The 24,016-nt window shown below is 42.6% G+C and overlaps 1 protein-coding gene across 2 annotated transcripts in view; it reads left to right on the plus strand.

The window, feature by feature from the left end:
- The first annotated feature begins 2,256 nt into the window (after positions 1-2,256).
- CCDC112 (coiled-coil domain containing 112) overlaps positions 2,257-24,016 on the plus strand; it is a 30,792-nt gene continuing 9,032 nt past the window's right edge. Inside the window, exons 1-6 of one of the 2 annotated variants that reach the window (XM_045794902.2) lie at positions 2,257-2,513; positions 13,026-13,147; positions 16,646-16,767; positions 20,344-20,433; positions 22,204-22,279; positions 22,682-23,072. In XM_045794902.2, coding sequence (XP_045650858.2) covers positions 2,397-2,513; positions 13,026-13,147; positions 16,646-16,767; positions 20,344-20,433; positions 22,204-22,279; positions 22,682-23,072 — 918 coding nt within the window. In that variant the 5' untranslated portion in view covers positions 2,257-2,396. The remainder of the gene's footprint in view (positions 2,514-13,025; positions 13,148-16,645; positions 16,768-20,343; positions 20,434-22,203; positions 22,280-22,681; positions 23,073-24,016) is intronic. The other variant, XM_045794901.2, reaches the window with a different exon arrangement.

Raw genomic sequence — 24,016 nt, forward strand, 5'->3', positions numbered from 1 at the left:
CATTTTTCTGATCACCTGTACCGCAAGATCATGGAATCCCTGTCATGTCTATTCCTTACCTGCAGTATCTCCTCAGCCCTCCCAGCGAGGCTTTGGTCCTCACCATCCTACTGGCAGCATTCTTGTTGCGGTGGCCACGGCTTCCCTGTTGCCAAACTCAACCAGCATTTCTGTTTTCATCTCACTCAGGCTCCGAGCGGCAGACCACACAGGGTCTGTGATCATTCTCTCTTCAAAACACTTTTTTCTTCCATAGACTTCTGGTTTTCCTCCCTTCTCTCGGATCCCTCCTTCTGAGTCTCCCTCCTCCTCATCTTGTCCGTGGTCATCTATGTTGGAAAGCCCTAGGACTCAATTCTCAGACTTCAATTTATCGTCCGCCTGTGTGAGCTCATTCAGAGTTATGTAAAATATTTTCCACATGCAGGGACGCCTGGGTGGCTCAGTCTGCTAAGCAGCTGACTCTTGATTTTGGCTCAGGACATGAACTTGGGGTATGAGATCAAGCCCCAGGTAGGGCAGGGAGTCTGCTGTAGGTCTCCGTCACCCCCTCCCCCCACTCTCACTCTCTGTGTGTGTCTCTCTCATATAAATAAATCTTTAAAAATGAAATATTTTCTACACACAGAGGAAGACCAAAATCACATCTGTAGCTCCAGTGTCTCTCCGGGTTCCAGAAGCATTTTATCCAGCTCCCTGTTTAACTTCCCCGCCAGGATAGTCTCTGGAGTCAGGCTGCCTAGGTTTGTATCCATATCTCTGAAAAGGAGATTAATGGTAGTACCTGCTTCCCTGCGTTACTTAGAACAGTGCAAGCACAAAATAAGAGCTCAGTAAATACCCTATTTGTTTACTTATTCAAATTCCCTAAAAGTTAGAAGGAACTGTGTGTGTGTCCCTGCATGCGCCCGCGTGTCTAACTCTACAATGAATTCTAAAGGCCTAGAACAGTGCCTGGCATCTAGTAGGAGCTGGATATTGATTGAATGAGTGAAGGGATGAAGGACTGAATCCATTTCTTTAGAGGAGGAAAAGGCGGTGCGTCCGGGAACCAGGCGAACTGCCGCTGGTTGCCTGTGCTTGAACTGCAGGAAACTTCTATGGCTTTTTTCCAACCCCCCCGACACAGTATCTTTGAAATCTCTCTTCTTCTTGACCAAGTGTGGCATTTCTGCCTGTGGTATCTGACAGTGTGGGGCATGCCCTGCTTCGTTTCATTGAAAGTGTGAAATAGAGTTAATCGTTCAAACCCATAAATAAATGCTTTTCCATTTAGACTCAGTTTCGCCAGCGCTTAGTAGAAACCTAGAAAGAAGTTCTATTATGTAAAATATCTTTATGTATCTATAGATAGAGCTACATCCATATATGACACAAATACATTTGACAGGAAAAGGTGGGTAGGGGACCGGAGGTGAATGAGGGGTTTAGAAAGATGTTGCTGAATAAGCGTAGACAAGTGCATGGGAAAAGTTTGCACAAACCCGCAGCAGCACAGAGCGAGGCTCTGGCGGTTCGCCCCGCCCCGCACCCCGGCCCCGCCCTTTACTGTACCCGGGCCGCGCCCTGCCCGCGCTCCGGCCCCGCTCAGTCCGCATTCCGGCCCCGCCCCGCATCCCGCCTGGGCCCCGCCCCACACTGCTCCTAGGCTCAGCTGCGTCCTGCGCTCCGGCCCCGCCGCACATCTTGGCCCCGCCCCTCCCTGACCCACCCTGCACTCAGGCCCTGCCCCACACCTCGACCCCGCCTGCGCTACCGCCTCGCCCTGAACCCCAGACCCGCTCCTTGCTCCAGCCCCACTTAGCCCTGTGGCCCTGCCTCTCATCCCCGCAGAGTCTCGCCCTATCTCTCGGCCCACCTTGCACTTCGGCCTTACACCGCCCCGACCCCGCCCCACGTCGGCCCCGCACCACACTTCGGCCCCGCCCCACATCTTGGCCCTGACCCACCCTCCTCACAGACCCTGCCCCACGTCTCTACCCCGCCTGCGCTCCCGCCTCGCCCTGAGCCCCCACCCCGCCCCTGCTCCTGCCCCGCTCAGCATTCCGGTCCTGCTTTGCATCCCGGCAGAGCCCCGCCCTATCCCCCCGACCCCGCCCTGTATGCCGGCAGAGCCCCGCCCTGCCCGCCCTGCCCGCCCTGAACTCCGGCTCGGCGGCGCCCGGCAACCTGGCAGAGCCCCGCCCTGAACTCCGGCCCCGCCCTACGCCCCGGCCCCGCCCCGCGTTTGGGCCCCGCCCCGCATCTCGGCCCCGCCCTGCGCCTTGGCTCTGTTGTGCTTTGCGTCCCGTGGAGCTTCACCGTGCAGGGAACGGTCTGCAGGACCAGGAGCTCCCGCGGCCGGAACCCCCTGGCCCCGGGTGGCCGCTGCGGCCCGAGCGGCTTGGCGAGGAAAGATGGCCGCCCTGACGACGGTCGTGGTGGCGGCGGCGGCCACCGCGGTAGCCGGGGCTGTGGCGGGGGCGGGCGCGGCCAGCGGGAGCGGAGTGGGAGCAGCGCAGGTGCCGCAACAGGTAAATGGAGAACGGCCAGAAGCCTCTCTGGCGGCGGGCGTGGGCCTGAGGGGATGTGGGTGTCGGGGGCGGGACGGGGTCCCTGCCCTCGCTGAGCAGGTGTCCTCTGCAGCGCGGTTCCGGAGGCGGGAGGCGCGACGTTAGCCTCCCTTTGCTCGCGGCCTGGCCCACGCCGGGCGTTGTGCTTTGTTGGCTTGTGCGTTTAACTGCTTTTACAGAGCCGCCTCCATGTGGTTTTGGAATCGAGGGAAGATATGGGTGGAAACCCTGGCTCTGCCGCTTCTTAGCCTTGTGATGAGAACATATCATTTCCGCGACTCGGTGCCTTCTCCAAAAACTGGATCTGGTAACTGCACCTTACCGAGCAGGGGTCCTTCTGTCTGGGAAGGCCCTGGCACAGCGCTTGGTTGGAGAGAGATTCGGTGCCCAGTAATTGGTGGCTGCTTCGTTATTGTACCTGAGCTGGGAACACAAGGAGGTATAATAAATAAGGGGTGGTCCGAGGCAGGTGTGTTTCCAGAGATCTGCCAGAAGATCTGACCAGAGGATCGTCAAGAATGGTTGGATCCAGTTGCTTAAGTCAAAGACCTTCACTGCTCTCATTCTCTCACGGTCCACGCCCAAAGCATGGGCATTTCCTCCATGTTCTACCTGCAGAATAAATCGGGAATCCCACTCTTAACACCTCCAGTGCCACTATCCTTGTCCACACCATAATTTCTCCCTGGCTGAAATACTTTCCTAGTTGGGTTCTGTTCTAACGCCCTTGCCTTCCAAAAGTATTCTCAACAGCCAGGGCGATCCAGTCCAATGATGACACTCTTCTGCCCAGAACCCTCCTAGTCAAAGCTGATGTCCTTACCATGGACCACAGGGTCTGTGAGTTACCCCCACAGTCTCCCTGTTAGCTCTTCTCCAGTCCCCTGCTCTGAGTCTTCTGCAGCCATACCCGCCTCCTGGTTGACCCTCAGACATGCCTAGTTCTCTCCTACCTTATAAGCTTTGTAATTGCTTGGAATGCTCTTCCCTCTTGGTTCTATGGCCGTCTGTGTTTCATGTAACTTTGTTCAAATGCCCTCAGCTCAGTGATTCTTTTCATGACCTCCCCAGACCGAATCCCCTTACTCAGCATGCCCTATTCCTTTTTCTGGTTTTATTTTGCTGCATAGCACTTATTACTGTATGCTCTATTACATATTTTCATTTTTCTCCATACCTCCACCCACACCATGGAATGTAAGCTGTATGAAGGCAGAAACTTTTAGAAGCCTTATTCCCTATTGTGTTCCCAGTTCCACTCTTGTATTTAGTCCTGGAACATAATAGACTCTCACTAAATATTTAAGGATCAATCCAAACCTGAAGAAAGGTCTTTGTGAGCTGAGGGCAAGTTCCATCTTTTTCTTCCTCTAAGGGAATATAGCAATTTTCTGTCTTTACTTGTATGAGCTCAGGAAATTCCACTTTGGGCAAATGTTTTCACACATCCTCTGTAATTCTCTTTATTATTCCAACTCTGGCCCAAATGTCTCAGGGGGAAAAAAAAGTAAAATATATAAAAATACATAATGCATAAAATATTTTAAAAATAATTTTTAACATTCTGTTTAATGTATGATCCTAGTGGTTTAGCCGTCTTTCTGGCTTTCTCCATGAAACCTCTCTGGCTTACTCTCGTTCAAAGTGATTTGTTCTCTAAATTCCCATAACCGTGTTTTGTCTCCTGATTTGCATTTCTCACAAGTTGCCTACGATTGTTATTGATGAACCCCCCCTTTTTTTTTAAAGATTTTATTTATTTATTTGACAGAGAGAGACAGCCAGTGAGAGAGGGAACACAAGCAGGGGGAGTGGGAGAGGAAGAAGCAGGCTCATAGCAGAGGAGCCTGATGTGGGGCTCGATCCCATAACGCCTGGATCACGCCCTGAGCCGAAGGCAGACGCTTAACTGCTGTGCCACCCAGGCGCCCCTGATGAACCTTTTTATCAGTCCCTTCTGGTGATCCTCAGAGGTTTGCCCTTCCAGGGCTTGGACCAAAATTGCCTGTGGAACTGTTTCAAATGTTTTATCCGTTCCCCGACATTTGGCAATGTCTGGAGACGTTTTTGGTTGTCACGACTGGGGTCGGGATGGGTTATGTGTCCAACTAGCATCTAGTGGGTAGAAGCCGAAGGACAGCCCCCCACAACAAAAAAATCATCTAGTCCAAAATGTCAGGAGTGAGGTTGAGATACCCTGCTTTATGTGCTCTCATCATTTTAGGGGAGGCACAGCCTCGTAGTTGAAGATGACAGCAGTAAGTAACAGAGAAGAGTCTCTCAAGGGTGTTCCAGCCTTAAAAAAAGGAATTAGAATCACTGCTGTACCCTCTTGTGACGTTTTTGAGGATTTAATCCATCTTCGTACGTCCCTCAGTATACCACACACATACCTACACATTCAAATGCTCAGCCTACCGCTGAACTTGAATATTTGTCACACGATTAAGTGAATGAACATTTCCACTGACTCTGATAGTGAAACCAACTAGTGTTTTCTTGAGGAGAGATTTTCCTGATGGCAACCTCATGATGTAGGAGATGTTCACTAACTACTAGAAGTCCTGTATTAGTCTTTTGGGGTATCCATAACAAAATACCACAGACGGGGTGGCTCACACAATCGAAGTTCATTTTATCACAGTTCTGGAGGCTAGAAGTTCAAGATCAAGGTGCCGCCAGGATTGTTTTGGGGGTGTGAGGTCTCTCTCTGGCGTGTAGATAGCTGCCTTCTCATGTGTCCTCACATGGCCTTTCCTCTGCACACATAGAGATCGATCGATCACCGGTGTCTCTTCCTCTTCTTATAAGGACGCTAGCTCTGTTGGAATAGGACCTCACCCTTATGACCTCGTTTAATCACCTCCTCAAAGCCCTGTCTCCAAATATAGTCACGAAGGGGGGCAGGCCCTCAATATATGAATAGAGGGGGACTTACATCAGGCTAGAACAGTTCCTTTAAATTATTTTGGAGAAATTATTTTTGAAGTTTTAGAAACATTTTATATTTTATTTTATTCTACAACCTCCTTAGGGCGTGGAACCCTATAAATGTCTTACCCATAATGAAAAGTAATAACATGCCCTGTCTGTCCTTTGTCATATTTGTATATTATTTGTTGATAATCCCCCTTACCAATGCCTTTCAAGACTGAAGACCACAGATCTCTCTACCTTCCTCTCAAATGCCATTTCCCTCTTAATCGTTTTAGTAGTTGAATTATGAGTTTTTAAATATATCTCTAGCAGTGTCACACTAGTGGATGGCCCTGCTTTAAACCAGGGTAGGACTGTGTCTTCTGTTTTGTTTCTTTTTTTTTTTTTTTTTAAGATTTTATTTATTTATTCGACAGAGAGAGAGACAGCCAGTGAGAGAGGGAACACAAGCAGGGGGAGTGGGAGAGGAAGAAGCAGGCTCATAGCGGAGGAGCCTGATGTGGGGCTCGATCCCTTAACGCCGGGATCACGCCCTGAGCTGAAGGCAGAGGCTTAACCGCTGTGCCACCCAGGCGCCCCTTCTGTTTTGTTTCTTAAGTGAACTTCCCTCTGATGGCCTAAGTGTTAGGGCCCTTGGCTGCTTGGGGTAGTCCTTCAGTAATAACTACATTTCTTCTCTGACTTGACACGATGACTCATAAGGGATTTCCTCTAGAAAAACACGCACATGCATAGGGTTATGTCCATGTTCAGGTGTGGTAGGCTGAATAATGGCCCCCCAAAGATATTCACATTCTAATCCCCAGTATCTGTGACTCTGTGACCTTACGTGGTAAAAGGGACTTTGCAGATGTGATTGAATTAGGACTCTTAAAACGGGGAGATTATCCTGGATTATCTGTGTGAGCCTAATGTATTCACAAAGGTCCTTATAAGAGGACCTTATAAGAGGAAGGCAGAAGGATCAGAGCCAGCGGTAGGAGATGTGACAATGGACACAAGAGGATACGGTGATGTGAGGAAGGGGCATGAGCCAAGGATGAAGGTGGCTTCTAAGAGCTGAAGAAAAGTATGAAAGTAGATTCTCCTCTGAAGTCTCCAGAACGAACACAAACCTGTCAACACCTTTATTATAACTGGGCCTCCAGAACTATGAGAGAATAAATTTGTGTTGTTTAAGCCAGCAAGGTTGTGTTAAACTAATTTGTAGTCAGTTGTTGCCATAGCAGTGGGAAACCAATACACCAGGGAAGACCTGAGAAAGCCCTAAGCCTTCCTCTTTGGCTGGCCTTGAAGCTCTGTGCAAGTGAAGGTGAAGGCTAAGGTCGACCTGTAAACCTCGTGCCTGCATGTTGAAGCTATGTCCCGGTATGCACACAGACCCGCTCAGCGAGGGCTGGGAGATGTACTGTTCGTGGCATCTAGCAAAACCTCTGACCGGTCAACCATGAGGTGACAAGTGAGCTAACCCAGCAGACGTTTCAGTGCCACACAAACAAAGAATATAGACTTTGCAGAATTAGTTCAGAAAGTTGACTAACGGCAACAACAGGAAAGCTTGGCGTTGGAAGAGAATCTCATTTTCAGAGTTAAATTATATTTTCTTAATAATTGTTGTATTTATATCATATAATAATAGTTATATATTAATATAATATTTATATTAACCAAATTATAGTTTTTAAACGTCGAGTTTTTAACAAAAAAAATATGAGACATGCAAAAAAACCAAGGAAGTATGGTTTGCACACAAGATAATTTTTTTTTAAGCAGTAAAAAGAAGCTATCTCAAAGGAAGACTAGATGTTGGAAATAATAGACAAAAACTTTAAATAAGCTCTTTTAAATTCATTCAAAAAACTAAAGGAAGCCATGGCTACAGAACTAAAAGAAAGCATGAGGATGATTTCTCACCAAATTAAAAATACCTATAAGGAGATTAAAATTGTGTTAAAACATCAAATAGAAATCTGGAATTAAAAAGTACAAGAACTCAAATGAAGAGTTCATTAGAGGGGCTCAACATCCGGTTTGAGCTGGCAAAAGGAAAGAGTCAGGAAACTTGAAGATAGGCCAATTCAGATTATCCAGACTGAGGGACAGAAAGAAAAAAAGAAAAATGAACAGAGCCTCAGAGTCCTGTGAGACACCATGAAGAATATTGGAAGAAATAATGGCTGAAATCTTCCCCAATTTTTTGTAAGTATCCTCCACAGCCAGTGTGGAGCCCAGTGCCGGGCTTGAACTCATGACGCTGAGATCAAGACCTGAGCCGAGACTGAGAGTCAGAGGCTTAACTGACTGAGCCACCCAGGTGCCCCGAAAACTTCCCAAATTTGACGAAAAATATTAATCTACATGTCGTTAGAGCCTGATGAACCTCCAAGCCGAGCAAACTCAGAGATCGTACTGGATACATAAGAATCAAACTGTTGAAAGACAAAGACAAAAAGAAAAAAATCTTGAAAGTACCAAAAGAGAAGCAACTTCACACATACAAGGAATCTTCGATAAGATTAACAGCCGACATCTCTTCAGAAACGTTGGATTCCAGAAGGCAGTGTGACGAATAGTCAAAGGGCTGAAAGAAAAGGACTGTCAACCAAGAATTCTATGTCCACCAAAATTATTCTCTAAAAATGGAAAAATTAAGACATTTCCAGACAAACACTAACATATATGCCAGCATATATGCCTTACAAGAAATATTAAAGGAAGTCCTTTAAACTGAAATAAAAAGACTACATAGAAATTCAAATCCACATGAAGAGGAATGTGAATAAACAGTACTTGTAAGTAAATGGGAAGGTAAATACAGAAATCAGTATCAGTGTATCTTTTTGTTTTGTAACAAACTTTTTTCAGAAGATAGAGTAGGGAACATTTTTCAACTCATTCAACTTTTTTTTTTTTAAAGATTTTATTTATTTATGTGACAGAGAGACAGCCAGTGAGAGAGGGAACACAGCAGGGGAGTGAGAGAGGAAGAAGCAGGCTCCCAGCGGAGGAGCCCGATGTGGGACTCGATCCCGGAATGCCAGGATCACGCCCTGAGCCGAAGGCAGACGCTTTAACGACTGCGCTACCCAGGTGCCCCCAACATTTTTCAACTCATTATTATTACCCTGATACCACAATCATCATCAGACAATCAGACAAAGAAATCACAAGAAAGAAAATAACAGACTAGTGTGTCTTATGAATACAGATGCAAATTCCCCAACAAAATAGGAGCAACCCAAATCTAACAACATATAAAAAGAATTACATACCATGATTAGTTGGGATTTGTTCCAGACATGCAAGATTGGTTCAGCATATGAAAATTAATCAATATAATAGAACTTACTAATAGAATAAAGGACAAACTACATGATCATCTCAATAGATTTAGAAAGAGCAATTGACAAGATCTAATACCTTTTCATGATAAAAAAACATTCAACAAACTAGCAATATAAGGGTACTCCTCAATCTGATACAGGCATCTATAAAATGCCCACAGCTGACATAATACTTAATGACAAAGGATTAAAAGCTTTCCACAGGGGTGCCTGGGTGGCTCAGTCCACTAAGTGTCTGCCTTCAACTCAGGTCATGATCTCAGGGTCCTGGGATCGAGTCCCATGTTGGGCTCCCTGCTCAGCAGGGAGTCTGCTTCTCCCTCTCCCTCTGCCCCTCCTCCCTGCTTGTGCTCTCTCTCTCATCTAAATAAAATAAATAAATAATAAATAAATAAATAATAAAAAATTTTAAAAATTAAAAAAAAGCTTCCTGTATAAGCTAAGGAACAAGACAAGAATGTCCATTCTCACCACTTATCTACTGGATATTCTAGCAAGGGCAGTTAGGCAAGAGAAACAAATTGGAAAAGAAGAAGTAAAACTATCCTTATTTGCAGCTGGCATGATTTGTATATAAAAAACTTAAAGGATCCATGTAAAAACTAGAGCAAATAAACTCAGTAAGATTGAAGGATAAAAAAGCAATTAATAAAAATCGGTTTTAATTCTATATACTAGCAATGGACAATTCAAAAATGGAATTAAGAAAATAATTCTGTTTACAGTCGTATCACAAGAATAAAATACGTAGAAATGAATTGAACGAAAGAAGTGCAAAGCTTATACTCTAAAAATTCCAGAACATCATTGAAAGGAAGGAAGGAAGACCTACATCATTGGATATTTTAGGTTTATGAATATGAAGAGTTAAGATGGCAATACTCCCCAGACTGGTTTACAGAATCAGTGCAGTCCCTGTGAAAATCTCAGTTGCCTTTTTTGTGCATAAAGTGGTAAACTGATCCTAAAATTCATACGGTAAATGCAAGGGGCCCCAAAATAGCCAAAACACTTTTGAAGAACAAAGTTGGAGGACTCACACTTCCTAATTTCAAAACGTACTATGAAGCTACGGTAATCAGCGGTGTGGTACTGGCACAAGGATAGACGTACAGATCAGTAAGAGTGAAGAGGTAAACCCTATGTTTATGAGCAATTGATTTTCAACAAGGATGCCAAGATAAGTCAATAAGGAAAGAAGATTCTTTTCCACAAGTGGCGTTGGGATAAGTGGATATGTACATACAAAACAACGAAGTTGGACTCCTGCCACACACCATATACAGACATTAACCCTAAATAGATGGAAACCTAAATGTAAGAGATAAAACTATAAAATTCTCGGAAAAAAATGTAGATATGAGTCTTCATGACCTTTGGATCTTTCTTCCTTAGGATATCTAATGCACAAGTAGCCAAAGATAAAATGGATAAATTGGGCTTTATCAAAATTGAAAATGTTTGTGCTTTGAAGGATGTTACGAAGAAAGTGGGAAGATGGCTCAGGGAAATTGGGAAAATATTTGCAGGTCTTTTATCTGATAAGGGAGTTGTATCCCAAATATATAAAGAATGCTTCCAACTCGATAATAAAAAGACAACCCAATTTTTATCTTTTTATTTTTATTTTTAAAAGATTTTATTTATTTATTTGAGAGAGAGAGAGAGAACATGAGCTGGGCGGAGGGGCAGAGAAAGAGGGAGAAGCAGACTCCCTACTGAGCAAGGAGCCTGACTCAGGGCTCAGTCCCACGACCATGGGATCATGACCCGAGCTCAAGGCAGATGCTTAACTGAGCCACCCAGGTGCCTCAAGACAACCCGATTTTTATTTTTTTTTAATTTTTTAAAAAGATTTTATTTATTTGAGAGCGAGCGAGCGAGAGAAAGCATGAGTCAGAGGGAGAGGGAGAAGCGGACTCCCTGCCTGCCGAGCAGGGAGCCTGATTCGGAACTCGGATCCCAGGACCCTGAGATCATGACCTGAGCCAAAGGCAGACGCTTAACTGACTGAGCCATCCAGGCACCCCAACAACCCAATTTTTAAAACAAGAAAGTAAAACGTAGAATTAACCTTATGATCCGAAAATTCCACTGAGTTGTATGCTCAAGAGAAAGCAGATTCATACTAAAACTTGCACACGAATATTCATAGTAGCATTATTCATATTGGCCATATAGTGGAAATAGCCCATTGTCCATCAACTGATGAACAGATAACATATGGTAGATCTGTATAATAGAATATTATTCAGCCATAAGGAGAAATGAAACACAGATTTATGGTACAACGTGAATGAATATTGAAAACATTATGCTAAGTGAAAGAAGCCAGACACAAAAGGTTACACATTGTGTGACCCCATTTATATTAATTGTCCAGAACAGGCAAATCCATGGAGTAAAAAATAGATAAATGGTTGCCAGGGGTTTGTAGGGAAGACGGGTGGGGAGTGACTGCTGACGGGTATGGGATTTCTTTCTGGCATGATGGAAATTTTCCAGAATTAGAGAGTAGTGATGTTTGCACACGTTTGTGAATATCTTAAAAACCATTGAATTGTACACTTTAGATAGACATACTATATGGTAATGTGAATTACATCTCAGTGAAAAAAATATTTCCTAAATTCATTACCTTTTTTTTTTTTTTTTTGCTTGCTCTTAGAAATGTAAAGCCTTGTTTCCTTTCTCTCTCATCTCCTACATCAATCTGTCATCAATTCCTCTTGGTTATAGATCTAAAGTGTATTTAGTCTTACTTCTTTTTTTTTTTTTAAGATTTTATTTATTTGAGAGAGAAAGCGCGGGGAGGGCAAAAGGGGAGGGGGAAGGACAAGCAGACTCTGCACTGAGCGTGGAGCCTGATGTGGGGCTCAGTCCCAGGACCCGGAGATCAGGACTGGAGCCAAAACCAGGAGTTGGATATTCAACCGACCGAGCCACCCAGCCGCCCCTCGTCTTACTTCTTTTTCTATCTGCCACCACCCCAGTGGTCCGAGACACCATCCTTCCTCATCCGTGTTGCTGTACCAGCTGCCTCCTTGATCCTTTTGCTTCCATTCCTGCTTTACCTCCTCCCCCACCGCCCACCAACTGATCCTCCGAAAATGGCCAGAAAGAGTTTCTTGAAAAATTACGTGTATCATGGTATTCTGCTCAAAACGCTGGAGTAGGGGCGCCTGGGTGGCACAGCGGTTAAGCGTCTGCCTTCGGCTCAGGGCGTGATCCCGGCGTTCTGGGATCGAGCCCCACATCAGGCTCCTCCGCTAGGAGCCTGCTCTCCCTCTCCCACTCCCCCTGCTTGTGTTCCCTCTCTCGCTGGCTGTCTCTATCTCTGTCAAATAAATAAATAAAATCTTTAAAAAAAAAGAACGCTTGAGTAAAATCCACACCCCCTAAGTGACTTTAAAATGCCAATGTGACAGGCCACGTACCTGCCTGCCTACCTTCCTCTCCTATCAAGCTCCCCACCTTTACCGACATCATGTCCCCATGGTTCTCTCTCTGCTTGAACCAGCCAAGGTCTTTCCGGCCCTGAGGCTTTTGCACATGCTGGGCCCTCTGCCTGGGACCCCGTTCCTTACTGTTTTTGACAGGGCTGGCTCCCATCTTCCTTAAGCCTCATCCCCTCAATAGAACTTCTATGGCCATTCTAACTGAAAAAACAGTCCTTTAACCCATTATTGCCTTTTCAGTCCTGTTTATTTCTTAAGTAGCACTTATTGCAAGTGGTGTTTTTTTTTTTTTTATTCATCGTTTACTCTTTTCTTTGTAAATCTGCCCCCCGCCCTGCCGGGGCCATATTGATGTGGGTCGTCATGGTTTCCCTGGTGTCTGGCACCCCACAGGTCATGTCATAAGCGTTTCATACATATTGCTAAATGACTGAAATAATTAGATCTTTTTGTAAAAATCCCCCAGAGACTTAATATTTCTTAATGTAGCATTTTCAGGTATATATTCCTTCTTCCACAAAATGTATTTTATCTTTATTTATTTATTTATTTATTTATTTTTATTATGGTATGTTAGTCACCATATAGTATGTATTTTTTTTAATTAAATGAGATGGGCCCCCAAATTACCCCCCAAGAGACTTCATTACTGACTTTCTCTCTGAAAAGAATTCTGCCTTCATCTCTTGCCATTTTTATTACTGACGGTGACTTTGCTTTTGTTCTCTGTGTAGAATGATAGCTGTTTTGGTACTTCAGGTGGGATGCGTCCTTTTCAGCTTCAAAACTGGAAGCAGAAAGTTAGCCGGACAAGGAAAGCAGAGTTCATACGCACAGCGGAAAAATTAAAAAATCAGTAAGTACAAGAACAGTATCTTCAATTAGCGTTACTAGCCGTATTATTGTGGACAGCATGAAGTTAATTCTACTCCACCCTATCCAGTCCCACATTAAGTTACAAAATGCTAGTCACTGGATGAGCGAGAAAGGCAGGGGTGTGAAAAAGACAAGTGACGACAGACTATTTAATACAGAGCTTTCAGTAGCGTTATTTCGATTTCACATGCTATTTTGAATCAGTGTATTTCAAAGGAAACAAAACAGTTCTTTCTTTAGCTCGCTTACGTCAGCATATTTTCATCGACCAGTGTAAGCACCTGGTAAATATTTTTGAGGGAGTCAGTCGTTTTAATGAAGAGTCTGTACCCTCGAGTTATTTTTCTTGAAATGGCCTTTTGGTCTCTCCCCTTTCACATCTGTCCTGCACACCGTGACTAGCGTAATTGAGAAGTTGGCCTTTTATTTTAACTTGTAGCGTCTGTGTATTTTTTTCTTTTAATAGCCAGTGCTATCTGTTGGATGTCCAACATCGTCAGCCGCACCGTGGTGGGATAAGTATAGTGAAGGGTGGTCAAAAGCATTACAACTCATAGCACCCAACCCTACCCTGCAACTGAGAGCTTTGTCCAAACCCTGCTTTGAATTTGTACAATACCAATTTGCTAAAGCAATCAGGAGAAACGGAGCCTGTTGTAAGGAATGGTCTCTGGACTGAGATTAGGGGCAGTTCTGTTTCGAAGTTCTGCCAACAAAAAAAGCATACTGTTTGAATTCTGACCCGTTATACCATATTGTATCTTTGGGAGATTAAGTGCTCTCCGCATTGATACGATGCTTACATGTTTAATACTCAGAATTTGGGAAAATGCCATTTTATTTTATTTTTTATTTCTGAAATGCATGACTTTCAGTAGGACTGGACTGTAGGTGAAGGGTCTGGCTTATGTTTGTCTCTAGATAGGTAATCGGCCAAGTGGTTAATGGCCATGTCTGTAGCAAACCAGTAGATTATGGTGCTATAGATGCTTTCTTTACCAGTATGTGTTGGCTTTACAGCTCTGACTAGGCTTTTTCATCTTATCGATAAGATTTTGGACAAACTCATGGAAACAATATTAGAAAAATCCATTAATACTATGTCTCTGGCCAACAATTTTCATTGAATACAAAAAAACACAGCTTAGAATATGATTCTGTTTTGTTCTCAGCACGGGAAATAATATATTCACATGGTTCAAAATTCAACACACATTGAGGGGTACACAGGGGAAAGCCTCTGTTTCACCCCGGGCCCCAGCCACCCACTTTTCTTCCCTGCAGACAGCCACTATTTTTAGTTTCTTATGTATCCTTCCACAGGATTTTTATATGCTTAGGAGAAAATAAAAATACATATTCCGATTTTTTCCTTTCTTTGTATAAATGGGAGCATACAGTACACACTACTCTGCATCTTTTGTTTTGTTTTGCTTTATTTTTAACTGAAGAGTCTATCTTAGATACCAGGGGATTGTTGATTTTGTCAGACAGGATCATGGCATTATCGTCAAGTTTCCATCATCTCCAGAGATGCTGAGGTGAAATTATATAATGTAGTGGATTTACTTTAGAATGCTTTAAAGAGAGAGAGATTAAAAAAGGAAAAGAGCTAGTGAACCAAGAGAGGTCAAATTGTCAAATCAGAGTGGTGTGCGGGTACGTGGGGGGAGTCACTGGGTCACTCCCTACTTTTGGGTCTAACGTTTTCATATAAAACCTTTGTTAGAAGAGGAGGGTGTCTTGGGAGCTCCTTCCCTGTCAGCACACAGACCACGGTACTGCTCTACTGTGTCCCTGGGCGTGAGTGCACCATAATTTGTGTAACCCGCCCACAGCGATGGACATTTAGGTTATATTCGCTCTTCGGCCATGACGAATCGCAGTACCTACGTAGGGCCACATCATTTTGTACACGTGTAAGTGCATCTTCAGGAGAAATTCCTAGAGATAGAAAAGCTCAGTCAAAGGCACTCGGGTTTGCATATGTAATAAATCTCGTTCAGTTGCCCTCCCTAGGTAATTTGCAATTCCACCAATAATGTGCGAGAGGACCTATCTCCCCACAGTTGTGTCAACAGAATAGGTGTTTCCACTTGTGATTTTTGCCAGTCTGGCAGGTGTTCGGTGTTACTCTGGTCTAGTTTGGCTTTGCATCTCTCTCCTGTTATGAGCGATGTTGAGCATCTTTTCCTGTGGGTAGCCGTTTGTCTCCACTGGTACATTTTCAGTGTCTCTACAGGTGACTGTTTCTAATCCGGGAATCACAAAACATAACTTACTGGCTGTCCTAGCATATCCCGTGTATATGCAGACATTTCTGTCTGATCCTAGAATTCCCCCACCTGGAGCCAGAGTCTGGATGGGCTTCCGGTTCTCAGCGCGGGACTCCAGTAGCCACGCTCAGTCCTTAAGAGCTGACGTGTAGGCTGAGATATGTTTGACAGCTCTGTTCTACCCTTTGCCTCCTCTCCCAAACCCACGTACTACGGTATGATCTTCTCAGCCTTTGAGGCAGCCCAGGGCAGTCCCATCTCTTTACCCCACTGAACTTTACAGATATTAACTTTTTTTTTTTTAATAGATGACAGAGTGGAAAACATCGGGAAACTCTCCCTAAGATAGTTACCCTTCAGGTTGTATGAAATTAAGTCAACGGCCAGACACCATTCATTAAATACAGGATTCCTGGAGAAGAATTTGTGTTGATTTCTGGAAGCAGAAAATAGATTGCTTCATCCAACCAGAAAACCTTGCTCGTATCTGTTTTGTCTTTACCCCGGGGTTTGAACTAACACTGGAGCTCCTTACTGGTAGACGGACTAAATCCAGGGAGCAAAGATGACGCAGAAGCTTTGAAGTCCTCGTAGATGATTTCCCTAAATATACCAAAATGCCCGTCTATGCGGATCGTTTGCGTCTTGAAAGTTTTGTTTTATTAGTTATATTAATAACACATTTCCATAGTACATTTTTACTGCACGAAGATGTGCGCTCATATAATTTAATCACAGCCCTGCTTAGGTCGTAGAGAGCTGCCATTATTCACATTTTAGTGAGGACGGGGTTCACCCCAGGCGAGGTTAAAGGTCTTAGGTCAGTTTTCAAGGCTTACTGTATCTCCTATTGAAAGCAACCCATCAGCAATGGTGGCCGTTTTGAGGCCACAGTAAGACTGACTTGGAATCAAGAGCCAAATCACTACTGCGTTTCCAAAGCAAGGGCATGACTGCCTTTTCTGAAACTCACATTTTGTAAATTAAACAGCAATTCAAATTACTCATGAGTCTAGTTGAACTTGACCCTTTTCTAACTACTGTTTCGACTCCTTAACCCTTATTGATTCTAATAATTATATTTGGGCTCCTTAGTTGAATTAATCCATCTGTAAGTACTGATGATAATGAGGGTCTTCATATTTTAAGCAATGAAACATATATTTAAATTATGTTTATGCCATTTGTTTCTTTTCCTAAAGAGTTATTAACATAGAAAAAGATAAACACAGCCATTTCTACAACCAAAAAAGCGACTTCAGAAGTGAGCACAGTATGCTGGAAGAATTGGAAAATAAATTGATTAACAGCAGGAGAACAGAAAGTAAGTTGAGTTCACGATGAGCTACAAACTGTTGAGTGACGTCAAGGTGTAGTTGTTGTGCTCTGTCTTTGTGCATTGACTGTGTTATATTCTCTGTCGAAATGCTTTCTTGTTGGTAATACGTCTGCCTTTTAGGGATGTGTATCGATTTTTTTCAGGTCGCGATTTGGTTGTTCGAACTGGATTGTTTTCTGTATACATTTCTTTCTATTTAAGAGGAAAAAGAGGGTTTTGGTTTTTGGTTGCCAAGCCAGTTAATGCTATTAAAATGTCTTAAAATGAAAGGAAATCGGTTCCTGGGCTCTCTGGTATTATAGCTCGTCACCCTGGTACTGTTGACTGAATAAGTCGACATCAATGGATGCAGAAGCTGTACTTAGCAGTGGTATGAAGTGGGGAAGGCACACAGCTGCTTAAACCTGAGTTCACTTGTCTGTGATAGAAAACCTACCATTTCCGCCTCGGGGGAGCTGTCTGTGCATCCAGTGAGGTAATATATGAGAAAGCACTATATAAAGTGCGCAGTGAATATGTTTGTTGTTTGAGTATTAGTCATTGTTAACAGGGTACTAAATGTTGCCCTTAAGAAAAGGATTCTATAAAAATATCTTGTTTTGTTGTAGATTTTATATGTTGCAAAATCCTTATGTTATAATGAAAAAAAACTGCTTAGCATTGTATAAAGGAAAAATTATGGTTATCAACTAAGCTTTATGAACTATTAAGACTTACATAAAAATTACACTGCCTCTGCTCCTTTATAGCCAATTAAAAGAAATTCTTAATGAATGTTTTCTTTCAAAATGTAAGACTATAGTATTGTAAAAAGTCATCTGTCAGGTAGTGGCAAGAACCATTCTTTGTCTTCTGTTGGGATGATACAGGACCTAATATAATTATCAAATGTCCAGTTCTCCTCTCTGATTTATGGAGAAATCTAAACATCCCTAGTGTAGTATGTCTTACTTTCTCTCAGTTCTTTTATAGATGACTAAGAGACTGATCTTTTTTTTTTAAGATTTTATTTATTTATTTACTTATTTATTTATCTATCTATCTATCTATCTATCTATCTATCTATCTATTCATTTTAGAGAGAGAGCAAGAGTGTGAGCAGGGGGAGGGGAGGAGGGAGAGAGAGAATCTCAAGCAGACTCCCCACTGAGCCAAAATCAAGAGTCAGACTGTTTTTTTTTTTTTTAAAGATTTTATTTATTTATTCGACAGAGATAGAGACAGCCAGCGAGAGAGGGAACACAAGCAGGGGGAGTGGGAGAGGAAGAAGCAGGCTCATAGCAGAAGAGCCTGATGTGGGGCTCGATCCCAGATCGCCGGGATCACGCCCTGAGCCGAAGGCAGACGCTTAACCGCTGTGCCACCCAGGTGCCCCAAGAGTCAGACTCTTAACTGACTGAGCCACCCAGGCGCCCCGAGACTGATCTTTCTATCTCGTGGTCATGCCATTACTGGAGTGTCTCCCTTCTGTGCATTCATTCCCTTTTGTAAGGCAATTTTATTTCTATCTTTTCTTTTCCCATTGTTGTACAGTTTTGCCTCCCTTTAGTCACACTCTGTGTTTATCTTATCTAGGAGAGGAAGGAATGCACTGTCTCAGTATAAGTTTATAGAAGTTTCTTCTTGCCATATTACAACGTAGAAGTAGTAAATACCTTTTCCTTGCCTCAAATATCATGCCACAATTTTGGCCTGCGTTGGTGTAATACTTAATGGGTGGCCCATACATACTGTCCGTTCCAAATGAGTAATTAAGGGACCATTTGCCCTACGGCAGTATCACTGTAGTTGGTCAAACTGCGGCAAAAACAAAATAAGAGAACTGTTTCCTAGTTACTACACTTTGCTAGAGAAGTTGCCCGACCTAGAGTTCCAACAGTGAACGAATGAGACCTTGTAATATACATTGGATATGTTTCTGCTTTTATGAAACTCTTGAATTTTAATAGGAAATAGAACAAACCCTGGGGCACCTGGCTGGTTCAGTGGGAAGAGCACTCTTGATCTCAGGGCTGTGAGTTCAAGCCCCACGTTGGGTGTAGAGATTACTTACATAAATAAATAAATAAATAAATAAATAAATAAATAAATAAATAACTTAAAAAGAACAAGCCAAAGTCACATATACATGTGTGAGGTTTGTTTTGGGTATTAGCACTGGCTCTGGGCCTATAAGTAAACTTAAAAAAAAAAAAAAAAGATTTTAAGGGGCACCTGGGTGGCTCAGTCAGTTAAGCATCTGCCTTCAGCTCAAGTCACGATTCCGGGGTCCTGGGATGGTGTCCCACATCGGGCTCCCTGCTCAGGGAGGAGTCTGCTTCTCCCTCTGCCTCTGCCTGCTGCTCCCCCTGCTTGTGCTCTCTCTCTCTCCTTGACAAATCAATAAATAAAATATTTTTTAAAAAATGATCGGTTTTAAGGACTTTTGGACAGCTGTTTGGTGCTTCATGCTTATTTGTGGAAAAGTTGCAAAAAAAGAAGAGGGGGCACATAAAGTACTCAACGATGATAAAGAAATACTATTATATGAATATGTATATATATATAAATGTGAATATATGATATTAGCTTAATTTAAATAAACATAAAAGTAAGGTTATTACTTCAGAAAGAAAATATGAAGGAAGAGTCCAGTCTTTCTGCTGCTGATACTGAACATCTGGAAGTGTCTTTGAGACCTTCATCTGGATTCTGTTGTGGACCGAGCATGTTCCTTCAGGCTCGCCCCTCGGTTGAACCTGGCAGCCTGTTGCATAGGTACCACTACCCAGCAGCTGGGCACCTCTTCAAGGCCATGACCGTGACACCAGCGGGTCTCACCGACCCCCTGTCAGGGAGGATGTGGTTAGATGACATTAACTCTCATCAGGAGGTTTGTCGCTATTCATAGACTTAATATTGGGTAGACAGTTTTAATATTCCAACAGTAGAGATCAAATTCTATTTCTATAAATTATAACAAAAAGAAAAAAAAACTTTTCTAGAACAAAACGTGATTACATCTGAGCTACTGGTCCATGTATTTAGAACAGTGTCCAATCATCACTCTCCAAAGAGTTAAAAAATAGAGAGAGAGAATGAACATTTCCTTTTCTGGTAAGATTTAACCCATTGTGCCTTTAAGTATTGGAGGAAATTAGGAGATGCTTTAGTTAGAGCAAGGGTACTTACCAAGTTGAGGCTGTTTTGGGGCGCCTGGGTGGCACAGCGGTTAAGCGTCTGCCTTCGGCTCAGGGCGTGATCCCAGCGTTATGGGATCGAGCCCCACATCAGGCTCCTCTGCTGGGAGCCTGCTTCTTCCTCTCCCACTCCCCCTGCTTGTGTTCCCTCTCTCGCTGGCTGTCTCTATCTCTGTCGAATAAATAAATAAAATCTTAAAAAAAAAACAACAAAAAAAACCAAGTTGAGGCTGTTTTGACACAAATAACCATCTTTCGTCCTTTATTTAATTGCTCTTGGCTATCTTCTACTAAGCGATAGTGGTCAGTCTTATGTGTAGAGCCCTGAGTTGTAACCACCTTTGTCACAGAGTTATTTAAAAGTACGTACTTCTCCTTGTAGGAGCAAAAATCCAGCAACAATTGGCCAAAATACATAACAATGTAAAGAAACTTCAGCACCAGTTAAAAGATGTGAAGCCTACACCCGACTGTGAGTGAATTTAGATTTCATGTTCTGTGTTTTGTATTAGCATTTGCTATTGCTTGTTAGAAATATTTATATACTCTGCTAATAAGCACTTTTTCTGTTTGGCCTTAATGAAGCTAGGCCAGACTGTATTATTGGTTAGGGATCAGTAAAGATATATTAGATAATTAACTGTGACAAGTGGTGTTTATGAAGTTGCTTTACCTTTAAAATGCTTATCGCATCCTCACAAATTCCGCGGTTGGTAGAACAGATAATAGTGTCATGGTCAGGATGGAAACTGTGATACAGAGGAGTTCACATTCAGCTAACAAAGAGGAAAAAGACCAATTTCCTGATTCCTAGCCTAGTGCTTTTCCCACTATTTGCTTTCGGAAATAATCGCCTTTCAAATAATTGCATTTCGAATACATAAGGAAAAGGTTAACAGTATTGGGACGAAGGCTAGCCATTTGGAAAAAAATGAAATGGCATCCTTACCTCCCTGCATACACCAACATCCATTCCTGAAGGATCAAATCACTTATTAGTACGTGATTTTAGGCAAGTTACTTGACCTCTCTGAGCTTTTATTTCCTTAGCTGTAAAATGGAGATAATCATAGGTCCTACCTCAGGATTCTTGGGGAGATAAAGTGAGACAATGCATATAAAGCACTTTTCCAGTATTGATAACCCAGGAAGCACTGAAAAATGGTAACTATGACTATCCTAATTATTATTTATTAAATTAATACGTGAAGCCGTAAAAATCCTAGAAAAAATATGAGTTCATATTTTTGTAAGTGTATTCTAGTTTTTAAGAACGACAATCAGAACCCACAGAGTCAAAAGTAGACATAACTGACTATGTCACCAAAAAAACCCCTGAAACCATAAAGTTGACAATTTAGGAAAGTAGCAGCAATACATACGTAACTTAAAAAACTAATGTCCATAACATGTAAAGATTGCTGACAAATTGGAGCAACGAAGGTAAATAACCTAATGGAAAAAACGGGTGAAGATGATCGGGGGCTCGTTTATAGCAAAAGAAATACAAAACACATAGGAAAAAAATGCTCAGGCTCATTAATGATCACAAAAATGTCCGTGAAATCAGTCAGGATCCATTTCGCCACCCAATTTGGAAACGGTTCAAGGTGCATGGGAAGGGGGCGCTCGGGAACCGTAAGTGGGGAGAGCCTCCCTGCAGGACAGCGCGTCAGTGTCGTCCATACCGTAAAGCGCGCATACTTTTTAATTTGGCATTTCAAACTTTTCCGTTATTGTCTAAAAACACTTGAGCATGCGAAATCGTGACACAAAAATATTTACCACAGCATCGTATCTACTGAAAGGTTCATCACTTGGAGAATTAACGAAATGACTTAGGGTAGCTGTAGACAATGAAATACCATGAAGCCATGAAAAGAATGAGAGGGGACATATGGATATTGACACGGGAAGTGAACCACATGTATTTAACCCCATTTTGTTAAACGAAGACTGCTTGTCACAAGGCAGTGTGTGTAGTATAAAACATTTCTGTGGGAAAAATAACGATAGTACGGTTTAATAATACGTGAGCACAGGAATAAATCCATCATTGGAAAAAAACTGCAGTCATAAACATTAGCTTTATAAAAGCACAACCGTCTTATCCTTTAGGTTAAGAACTGTTTTTAAATTAAGGCAACATTCCATTTTCTCCTGACATTTTATTCTTAGTCCTACTAAAATATGACATAACAGTCTTTCCATGTTCTTTTTGTTCTGTTTTGTTTTTTTACAGTTGTTGAAAAGCTCAGAGAAATGATGGAAGAAATTGAAAATGCGATTAACACTTTTAAGGAAGAGCAGAGGTTGATGTATGTTTTCAATTCATTTTGATATAAAATTTTGACCTTTATCTTTCATTACCTCTCCACTAGGTTGTACACAAGACATTTTATTTTTCTGTATTTAATATTAGTCTTACACAAGAGCAGTATAACACCTCTCTTCTTTTGTTTTGGGTTTTAGATTGCTTTCTATGTTTAAAGTGAATTTTCACTTATATTTGGACAAGATAGAAAACCCAAATAAGAATTGGAAGATGGCTTTTTACCCCCTCTGAGGAAACTCTTTGAAGGCTTAGATTTATAATGTTAATAATTTTAAGTCGAGAAGATGACACGAAAAGGGGAATATTGAAATTTGAGGGGGAAAAAGGCAAGGTCAATATGGATGGTTTGTACCTTATTATTCAAAGTTTACCTTTAAAATTTTAGATATGAAGAGCTTATTAAAGAAGAGAAAACCACCAATCATGAGTTGAGTGCCATATCAAGAAAAATCGACACATGGGCTTTGAGTAATCCAGGAGCAGAGACGGCTTTCAGAGCCGTGCCCGGCAAGCTTCCTGCAGACACAGTAATGCCAAGCACTCTTCCAGAAGAAGTGGTAGATTTTGAAAAATTCCTTCAGCAAACAGGAGGGCGACAAGGGGGCTGGGACGACTGTGACCACCAGAACTTTGTGAAGGTGAGAAACAAACATAAAGGGAAGCCAACGTTTATGGGAGAAGTTCTAGAAAACCTTCCTGGAAGAACACAGGATGAAGTTCAGCAGCACGAGAAATGGTATCAAAAATTTCTGGCCCTGGAAGAAAGAAAAAAAGAGGTAATAATCATGACAATAGCTATTTTTTGTTGTGTGTTTCTTGTTCCTGTCTTTTAGGTGCTGTGCTTTTAGACTCTTTAACATGGATCATTAATTTGACACCACTCATGAAGTGTGTTTATAGTCCCCCCGCACTGTCCCATAGAAGGGAAACTGAGGCAGTGAGAAGTTAAGTAATTTTATCCAACTAATGGCGCTCCAGTTGAACTTTCTCAGGGCCAAACATTTCTACCCTCAGAAATACAACAGCGGGCCAGAGGGCTTCTGACGGTGGGCACAACCCTCCGTGTCTGCCTGAAATGTGGGAAATCCAGAGCCGCTTGGGCTTATGGTACAAGTCATCTTACCACCAAGGCCAGATTGTTTTCAACAGAAAATAAAGAGGCAGTAGGGAAAGACTCTTTGGTTCTTAAGAGTTTCTTGGAGTTTTGGAGCTGAAGCCTTGTTTATTTTAAAAGACTCAAGATGTTGGCTACTCCGGAGAAAAGAGTAACTCTTACTGGCAGCAAATACCAAACAGGTTCCATTTTCACAATAATATTATTCTGGCTTTGGTTGAAATCAGGCCTTTTCACCCTTGGCACCGTGGACTCTTTGGGCTGGAGACTTCTTTGCTTTCCTGTACGTTGTAGATGGTTAACAGTGTTTCTAGTGCCAGGAACACCCCCTCCGTTGTGATCATCGGTGATGTCTCCAGACATTGCCCGGTGTCCCCTGGAGAGCAAGAATTGCCCCTGGTTGAGTCCTGTGGGTTTAGGTAGTCTGAGTCTGAGTCCCTTTTTTGTAGACTTCCGCTGTAATAAACATCAGCTGGCTTGGCTTGACAGCAAAAGTATGACTGTCCAACAGAGGACGTACCGAAGGAGCATTAAAGAAATGTCGATGCCACGTTTAATTTAAAATTTTAGAGAAAATAATTAGGGTTCATTTGTTGTTTTTTTTCC

The sequence above is a fragment of the Ursus americanus genome, chromosome 5 (genome assembly GCF_024610735.1).
Source record: "Ursus americanus isolate L20-20 chromosome 5, mUrsAme1.1.p, whole genome shotgun sequence".
NCBI lineage: Eukaryota > Metazoa > Chordata > Mammalia > Carnivora > Ursidae > Ursus > Ursus americanus.